Source organism: Eulemur rufifrons, chromosome 7 (genome assembly GCF_041146395.1).
Source record: "Eulemur rufifrons isolate Redbay chromosome 7, OSU_ERuf_1, whole genome shotgun sequence".
NCBI classification, from domain to species: domain Eukaryota; kingdom Metazoa; phylum Chordata; class Mammalia; order Primates; family Lemuridae; genus Eulemur; species Eulemur rufifrons.
Genome location: NC_090989.1, coordinates 279,868,181 through 279,876,620, shown reverse-complemented (window position 1 = coordinate 279,876,620; position 8,440 = coordinate 279,868,181). Strand labels below are relative to the sequence as shown.

The window sequence follows — 8,440 nt, the reverse complement described above, 5'->3', positions numbered from 1 at the left end:
TGTGCGGCGCAACATGGCGGAACCCGCGAGGAAGCGGCCCTGCGGCCCGGTAGGTGGCGGGAACCGGGATCCCTGGCTGGCAGTGGGGCGAAGGCGTGATAACCAGCGGTGTAGGGGCCCGCGGTGGGGCCAGGGCGGGCCTCTTGCTCCCTACTTCTCGCTAATCCGAAGCCGGAAGCCACGGAGGTGCCGCAAACTAGTTGCCGCGTGTGCCTCAGCTCGGATGAGAACCCGAGGTGGGAGCGTGGTCGGGAGCTGGGGCTGGGGCAGCGTAGGGTAGCCTGTGGCCGGAGCCCCCTGTGGTTCTCTGGTACCAGCCGGATTACAGAGCAGGTAGGAGCCTGCTCGCAATCCTGAGGCCTTTCGTGGTTTGTGTCTTCTGACTCCCAGGGCGACTGTGGGCAGGTCGTGCCTCCTGAGCCTCAGTTTCCTCTTCTCTTTCGTGGGAACTCATTCAACAATTTATTGAGTGCTTACTGTGTGCCAGGCCTGGTCCCAGGCATTGGGAGTACTGCGAGTCCCTGCCCTCCTGCCGCTTCCTGGGGCAGCAGTGTGTGGAGGTTCCCTGGCTTCCTCATCGCCTCCATTTAGAGGGGGAGGATGGCTGTGGTGAGCAGCAAGTGGACTTCCCAGGTCTGACCTTCAGCCTCACAGTTCTAATCCTTCCCCTACTCCAGGGTGAACATGGCCAAAGGGTTGAGTGGCGAAAATGGAAGCAACAGAGTAAGTAAGAGCTGGGGGGCTGGGAAGAGTGTGCCCACCCTTCCCCTAGACCCTTCAGCAATATGCAGCCTAGCCTTGGGGAAAGACACCAGCTTTGTCCCCTCCAGATCCCACAGCACCCAAGGTGGGGAGGCAGGAGCCAGGAGCCCTGGGGAGGCTCCCTTGCTGCCCTCTGGCTGCTCACCCAGCAGCACTCCAGAGCCCCAGCTGACTCAATGAGAGGGAACGGTTCCTTTGATCAATGGGGATGTTTTTTTTAATCCAGAGAAAGAGGAGAAAAAGAAGTGGAAGGATCTCAAGTTGACAAAAAAACTGGAGTGGCAGCGGGCACAAGAGGAACAGGCAAAGCGCCAGGAGGAGGAGGAGGCAGCTGCACAAAGGGAGGACCGAGGTGAGCAGCCTAGGTCCTGGGAAGGGCCCCTGGTTGTGGACTGCAGCAGCTGTCCTGCAGGCAGAGCAGAGAATGGCATATCTGGAAGGGCCCTTAGAGACTGGTGGGACCAAACATCTTGTCCTGTTGGAGAAACTGAGGCCCAGATTAGGGGAGGGACTCAGCAAACTGAGCTCTAACCCCTTCATAGAGAGATTTCAAGCCTATGGAAGGTAAGCATCATATCTCTTAACTTTATATCTCTAGAACCTCATAATCTTAATGATAGTTATTTTTTACGTTTTAAAAAAATCTTTTTAATTGAGACAATATCTTACCATGCTGCTTAGCTTGGTCTTAAGGGATCCTCCTGCCTCAGCTTCCTGAGTAGCTGGGATTACGAGCATGTGTCACCGCACCTGGCTATTTTTTTACTTTTTTATGGAGTATTTTCTTTGTGCTTTAATTTCATTTTTCATTTGATAATAATAATGTCTCCTTTTTTCTCATTGTAAATAAGACATGCTCAAGCCAGGCGCGGTGGCTCATGCCTGTAATCCTAGCACTCTGGGAGGCTGAGGCGGGCAGATCGTTTGAGCTCAGGAGTTCGAGACCAGGCTGAGTAAGAGCGAGACCCCGTCTCTACTAAAAATAGAAAGAAATTATATGGACAGCTAAAATATATATATATATATATATATATATATATAAATTAGCCGGGCATGGTGGTGCATGCCTGTAGTCCCAGCTACTCGGGAGGCTGAGGCAGGAGGATTGCTTGAGCCTAGGAGTTTGAGGTTGCTGTGAGCTAGGCTGACGCCACGGCACTCTAGCCCAGGCAACAGAGTGAGACTCTGTCTCAAAAAGAAAAATAATAATAATAATAATAATGCATGCTCAAAACAATACAGAAAACTACAAAGAAGAAAGGAAAAATCCCACCAAATGTTATGTTGAAAGTTTGTCCAGACATTATCCCTACTTACCCAAATGTAGAGAGGGGTATAGATGCAATTTTACAACAATGAGACTATTTTATCTATGTGCCTCTGGACCTGGTTTTTCTCATCCCACATTACACCCTGGGTCTTCTTCCACATCAATATATCAGGATCCACCCTAATAAAATTCTGCCAGACTGGAATCTGTGGAGAGTCAGGGAGCCACATTTTAGCCTAGTAGAGCCTAGTAGTTGCCAGTGAGGATGGTGACAGTGGAGACAGTGACCCGGCAAATCATCTGTGCCAGAGACCAAGAAGCCATTTATGGGTGGTATCTCATGTGGCTCCCTCCAGAAAACCCTAGGAAGGAGAGAATGTGGAGGTTCCTCTAGAGCCAGAAGGACTGAACCCAGCTGCCCCACTTATTGTATGACCTTGGGTCATGTATTTGACTTCTCTGGACTGAAGCCTCCTCACCTGAAAAGGGGGATAATGATAGTATCTTCTTCCTAGGGCTGTTGGGTTAATATGCACACATAAAATTAGATATTAGCTCACATTACTTTTTTTTTTTTTGAGACAGCATCTCCCTGTTGCCCAGGCTAGAGTGCAGTGACATTATCATAGCTCACTGCAGGCTCAAGCTCCTGGGCCCAAGTGATCCTCCTGCCTCAGCCTCTCTAGTAGCTGGGACTACAGGTGTGCACCACCACACCCAGCTAATTTTTCTATTTTTTTGTAGAGATGAGGTCTTGCTATGTTGTCCAGGCTGGACTTGAACTCTTCGCCTCAAGTGATCCTCCCTCCTTGGCCTCCCGAAGTTCTAGGATCACAGGAGTGAGCCACGGCACCTGGCCTTAGCTCACATTATTGTCCCCATTGGACAGCTGGAGAACTGAGGCAGTGAGGGGCAAAGCCAGGATATGAGCTTAGGCCATTGCTTCTAACCACTCCCTGGCCTTGCCCAGTGCTCTGCCCTACTCAAAGGAGCCTTGGAGATTGCTGTGTCCCTTTCCTTCCTAGGAGACTGAGGTCTGGAGAGGGGAGTTGAATCTAATTTGCCAATGTCAAAATTCTTGCCAGTTGGAAATTCTCTAATCTTGGGACCTGGGGACAGAGGAAGGGAGGCAAGGGTGGAATCCTGACCTCTCAGGCTGACCAGGACACCCCTCCCCTGCCCAGGGCGGCCTTACACCCTGACTGTGGCCCTGCCGGGCTCCATCCTGGACAACGCCCAGTCGCCTGAGCTTCGCACCTACCTGGCTGGCCAGATTGCCAGAGCCTGTGCCATCTTCTGTGTGGATGAGATTGTGGTGTTCGATGAGGAGGGCCAGGATGCCAAGTGAGGGGCCATCCCATAGGGTGCCAGGGAGGAGGGAGGGGCTGCCAGGGTCAGTTTGGCTTCACCCTGCCCTCTGTCTACCTGCTAGCTCTTCCTCAGTGCCCTGCCTGGAATTCCCCCACTGTAACCCTCCGTGGGTAGAGCTGCCAGGCAAGGGTGGTGACTGCAGAGGGAAGATTGGGTGGGAGGAGCTCTTAAAGGGGCCGCAGTTGGACCTTGAACCCTATCTTCCTCTCCCCAGGACTGTGGAGGGGGAGTTCACTGGAATCGGCAAGAAGGGGCAGGCCTGTGTACAGCTGGCCCGGATCCTGCAGTACCTCGAGTGTCCACAGTAAGGCGGTGACCCCTCAGCGTGAGGGAGGCTATGTCAAAGTGGAGGTCGGGTAGGAGGTGGCCTCGCCTGGCCTGGGTACCTCCTGAGGTCTGTGTTCTTTACTAGGTACCTGAGAAAGGCGTTCTTCCCCAAGCACCAGGATCTACAGTTCGCAGGTATGGCTGGGTGGGCTTGACCCCCATTTCCCATGGGTCACCCTGCAGACACTGAGAGGTCACCCAGTCCTCCCACTGGCCAGCTGGGAAACCAGACCTGGGAGGCCAAGGCCTGTAACTGGTGTCGAGCAGCAGTTCTGTGGCGGACCCTGAACCACGATCCCTGCTGCAGTCTCCTGTGCTCTAGCACCTTCCAGACTCCTCCCGGGCCCTCCCTCCCACAGGGCTCTTGAACCCTCTGGACAGCCCTCACCACATGCGTCAGGATGAGGAGTCCGAGTTCCGAGAGGGTATCGTGGTAGACCGACCCACCCGGCCGGGCCACGGCTCCTTTGTCAACTGTGGCATGAAGAAGGTAGGAATGAAAAGGTGGTCCCGGACATACCTCAGGGATACACCCTGGCTTTGGGGGGCAGACCGAGGAATGTGGGTAGGGAGCCCTGGACCTGTCTGCAGATCCCCCACTGATGCGAAGTCAGGCCAGAGGAGTGCCCCAAACAGGGCTCAACAGATAAAGCCAGGGATGAATTTACCGTTGTTTAAAAAGTAAATCTTAGGGAGGGCTGGGCACAGTGGCTCCCAGCACTTTGGGAGGCTAAGGTGGGAGGATTGCTTGAGGCCAGGAGTTCAAGACCAGTCTAGGCAACATAGAGAGACAACGTCTCTACAAAACATAATTATCCAGCTGTGGTGGGACACGCCTGTAGGCCCAGCTACTCAGGAGCCTGAGGCAGGAGGATCACTTGAGTCCAGGAGTTCAAGGTTGCAGTGAGCTATGATCATGCCACTGCACTCTAGCCTGGGCAACAGAGTGAGACCCTGTCTCTACCAAAAAAATGTTTTAAGTTATCTGGGCATGGCGTCCCACTCCTGTTCTCCTAGCTACTTAGGAGGAGGATCCCTGAGGCCAGGAGTTTAAGGCTGCAGTGAGCTATGACAACAGCACTGCACACCAGACTGGGCAACAGAGCAAGACCCTGTCTCTAAAATAACTAAGTAAATAAAAATAAAAAGCAAATCTTGATCTAAGAAAGCTGATTAAAGAAAGGAAAAATGCCGGGCGTGGTGGCTCACGCCCATAATCCTAGCACTCTGGGAGGCCGAAGTGGGAGGATCGTTCAAGGTCAGGAGGTCGTGACCAGCCTGAGCAAGAGCGAGACCCTGTCTCTACTAAAAATAGAAAGAAATTATATGGACAACTAAAAATATGTAGAAAAAATTAGCCAGGCATGGTGACGCATGCCTGTAGTCCCAGCTACTCAGGAAACTGAGACAGAAGGACTGTTTAAGCCCAGGATTTTGAGGTTGTTGTGAACTAGATTGATGCCACGGCACTCTAGCCAGGGCAAAAGAACGAGACTCTGTCTCCAAAAAAAAAAAAAAAAAAGAAAGGAAAAAAAAGCAAAGGAAAGAAAAAGCACAGACCAGGATGACACACAGGCAAAAGGGGAAAAGTATGAGAAACCCTCAGAAGGGGAAGAAAGTGCCACATTAAGGGTGATAAATTCAAAATGGGCATAAAATATAAAATTGTCATTCATCGCAGTTCCCATGTTAGCATTTATCTCATGCCAGGCCTTGTGCGATGTAACGATAGCCATTGTTTATGGCGAGTTTGGTTTTGAAACAGGTCTTGCTTTGTTGCCCAGGCTGGCCTTGAACTCCTAAGCTCAAAGGATCCTCCTGCCTCAGCCTCCCAAGTATCTGGGACTACAGGCACGTGCCACCACGCCCAGCTTGTTTGTGGACAATTTTTTTTTGTTTTAAACAGTCTCACTCTGTCACCCTGGGTAGAGTGCAGTTGGCGTCATTATGGCTCACTGCCACCTCTAACTCCTTGGCTCGAGCAATCCTCCTGCCTCAGCCTCCCAGAGTTCAGGGATTACAGGCGTGAGCCCCTGCGCCCGGTGGTGGAGAATTTTTTGACAGATGAGGAAACTGAGGCTCAAAGAGGTTAAGTGATTTGCTCAAACTCCTATAGTCAGCTAAGTAGCAGGGCCACCAAAATGTAGAACACTGGGATTTTATCTACTTCTAGTCTGCGCAGGCCCCAAGCCTTTGTTGTTGACCACTGTGTTGCAGGAGTGGTCTCCTCCCAGCAGGTCCAGCCAGTGCCAGAGCGATAGGAGGGTGGGGTGACCTGGACCCCTTGGGCCGCTTTGCGGCTCTGCCTTTCCCTTGATGGCCTTACCCCTGCTGGTCTTGAAGGGAACGGCACCCATTTCTTCTGGTTTCTCCCCAGGAGGTGAAGATTGACAAGAACCTGGAGCCTGGACTTCGGGTGACCGTGCGACTGAACCAGAAACAGCTCCCAGGTATCTGGAAACTTCGCTGGCTCCTGGGGTGGCCTGGCCATCTTGAGGACTCAGAGCCTCTTCCATCCACTTCCCCGTCCCCTCGCCCCACTTTATAGACTCTGTTTCCCCTCCAGGATGCAAGACCTACCGCGGCAAAGTTGTGTCATCGCAGGACCCTCGCACGAAAGCGGGTCTCTACTGGGGCTACACCGTCCGACTGGCCTCCTGCCTCAGTAAGGACACAGGTTCCGTCTCTGAATAGCCATCCAGTCCTCTGTCTGGGGGGTGGCAGAGAGCCTTGCTTGGCCCCAAAATGAGACCAGAGTTCTTGTCCTACCAAGTTGCTGTGTGTCCCTGGGCAGGTGCCTCTCCTCTGGGTCTCCCTGACCACACGGCCTTCACTGCTGTTCTGACTTCTGGGGCAAAGCGTCGCAATTGATTACTGACGCCTGCTGTAGGGGTGGGGATGGGGCAGGAGGCCAGAAAAGCCAAAGGTCCACTACATGTTCCTGCCCCACCTCTGCCTTGTTCTCCCCACCGAGCACAGGCTTGGTCTCTAGCTCATCCTTGACTTCCCAGGAATAGTGGAGGCCTGGGCACAGCTCCCTTACTGAGCATCCTTCACCCCGTGACACACACACACACGCACCCACAAAGCCGTGGCTTGTGGGGAGCAGGACCCCCCTGAGCTGGCCCCACCCGTAGGTGCTGTGTTTGCTGAGGCCCCCTTCCAGGACGGCTACGACCTGACCATTGGGACGTCCGAGCGAGGCTCGGACGTGGCCTCTGCCCAGCTTCCCAGCTTCAGGTGCGTACTGCCTGGGGCGGGGGACTGGGGCTGGGGCTGGGGCAGGGGCAGGGGGCAGGGGGCGGAGGAATAGAGCGGGGAACCCGCCTGGTGGGTAAAGCTGCACAGACTCAGCCCGACTCTGTGTATGGCAGCTGAAAGTGCTGGGGGCTGTGTCCAGTGGGCCTTGATTAACAGTCGGTGACCCCCTCCTGTGGGTGCCAGGCATGCGCTTGTGGTGTTTGGGGGCCTCCAGGGGCTGGAAGCTGCCGTGGATGCGGACCCCAACCTGGAAGTGGCTGAACCCAGTGTCCTCTTTGACCTATACGTCAACACCTGCCCCAGCCAGGGCAGCCGCACCATCCGCACAGAGGTGAGCCCGCCACCTCCCCTGCCTCCGGCCACCAGGACCCGGGCCCCTGCCCAGGGGCCTCAGGATCTCTCTGGGGGTGGGGGTCAGTGCAGCTCTCTCCCTGGAACCCACCCCCACCCAAGGCTGCCTTCTCTGGGGATGGTCTCCCCACCCCCTGGGCCTCTGGCCACAGCAGTCTTGTGGTGCGGACAGACTTGAGTGCAGCTGGGAGTCAAGAATCCTGTGTGCTCGGCTGGGCCCTGTGCTCCCAGGCTGGGTGGCCCGCTCGACCCTTCCCCCTCCTGCTCTAGGCCTCGGTTTCCTTAGCTGTGTACTCAGTGCTCCTCAGTGGCCCCAGCTCTGCCACTTCCTTGCATGTGACATTCTTGGGGCCTCCCTTGCATCTCTGTCCCACGGGGAGCCATGTGCAGCTAGAGCTGAGAGTCTTAGTCCTGGGCACCATGGAACTTGTGTACCCACTTTCGGGGTCAGCGTAGAACACTGTGCTGTGCACTCTGCCGGGGGAGCCTCCATTGCTCCCATCAGTCTCAAAGGGGTGGTCCCGACAGGTGGGCCGCCCCAGTCTACCTGTCCCTGAGGCCCTGCCCAGGCCAGGTGCTGTGAGCCTGCCAGCCACACCCCCAGCAGGAACCTAGGCTCCCACCCCTCCAGCACCTGTCCCCAGGACTGAGAACTTCCGACCCCTCACCTCACCCTCCCCGGCCCAGGGAGGTGGGCGTTACCACCATCCTCCCTGTTTTACAGAAGAGGAGACTGAGATGCAGGCTATGCCACTCGCCAAGTGGCAGGTCTACAGTGTGGACTGGACCTGTCCTTAACCTCCCCGGGCCCTGCTAAGGGCAGCCAACCCCATGGGGCTGGGTCCTGGGTGGTCAGGCACTGAAGGCAGGCTGGGAGCCGGGCCCCTGCCAGCCTCCCAGGCCCCAGCCCATTGCACACTCCTCTTACAGGAAGCCATCCTCATCTCCCTGGCCGCCCTGCAGCCTGGCCTCACCCTGGCGGGTACCCGGCCCACCTGACAGTTGGGTCTAGAGCATCCATGAAGCAGCAATGAAACCAGGGGTTGCTGGCGGTCACCAAGAACAGACACAGCCAAGACTTGTCTCCAAAAATAACCA

At 55.1% G+C, this 8,440-nt stretch overlaps 1 protein-coding gene across 1 annotated transcript; it reads left to right on the top strand.

Annotated features, from left to right (window-relative positions):
• On the top strand, positions 1 to 8,341 carry SPOUT1 (SPOUT domain containing methyltransferase 1). The gene is made up of 12 exons (XM_069476909.1): positions 1 to 49; positions 678 to 723; positions 989 to 1,114; positions 3,217 to 3,376; positions 3,618 to 3,707; positions 3,816 to 3,865; positions 4,090 to 4,220; positions 6,108 to 6,180; positions 6,297 to 6,395; positions 6,868 to 6,970; positions 7,175 to 7,322; positions 8,273 to 8,341. The coding sequence occupies exons 1-12, from the start codon at positions 14 to 16 to the stop codon at positions 8,339 to 8,341; spliced, it is 1,131 nt and encodes a 376-aa protein (XP_069333010.1). The 5' UTR covers positions 1 to 13.
• Positions 8,342 to 8,440: the final 99 nt, after the last annotated feature.

Excerpts from the sequence above, each read along its gene's own strand:
- SPOUT1 (XM_069476909.1), top strand. The coding sequence starts at position 14 with ATGGCGGAACCCGCGAGGAAGCGGCCCTGCGGCCCG. Across the intron at positions 3,708-3,815 it reads CAGTACCTCGAGTGTCCACA|GTACCTGAGAAAGGCGTTCT; the intron begins GTAAGGCGGTGA and ends GTTCTTTACTAG. Across the intron at positions 7,323-8,272 it reads GCCGCACCATCCGCACAGAG|GAAGCCATCCTCATCTCCCT; the intron begins GTGAGCCCGCCA and ends CTCCTCTTACAG.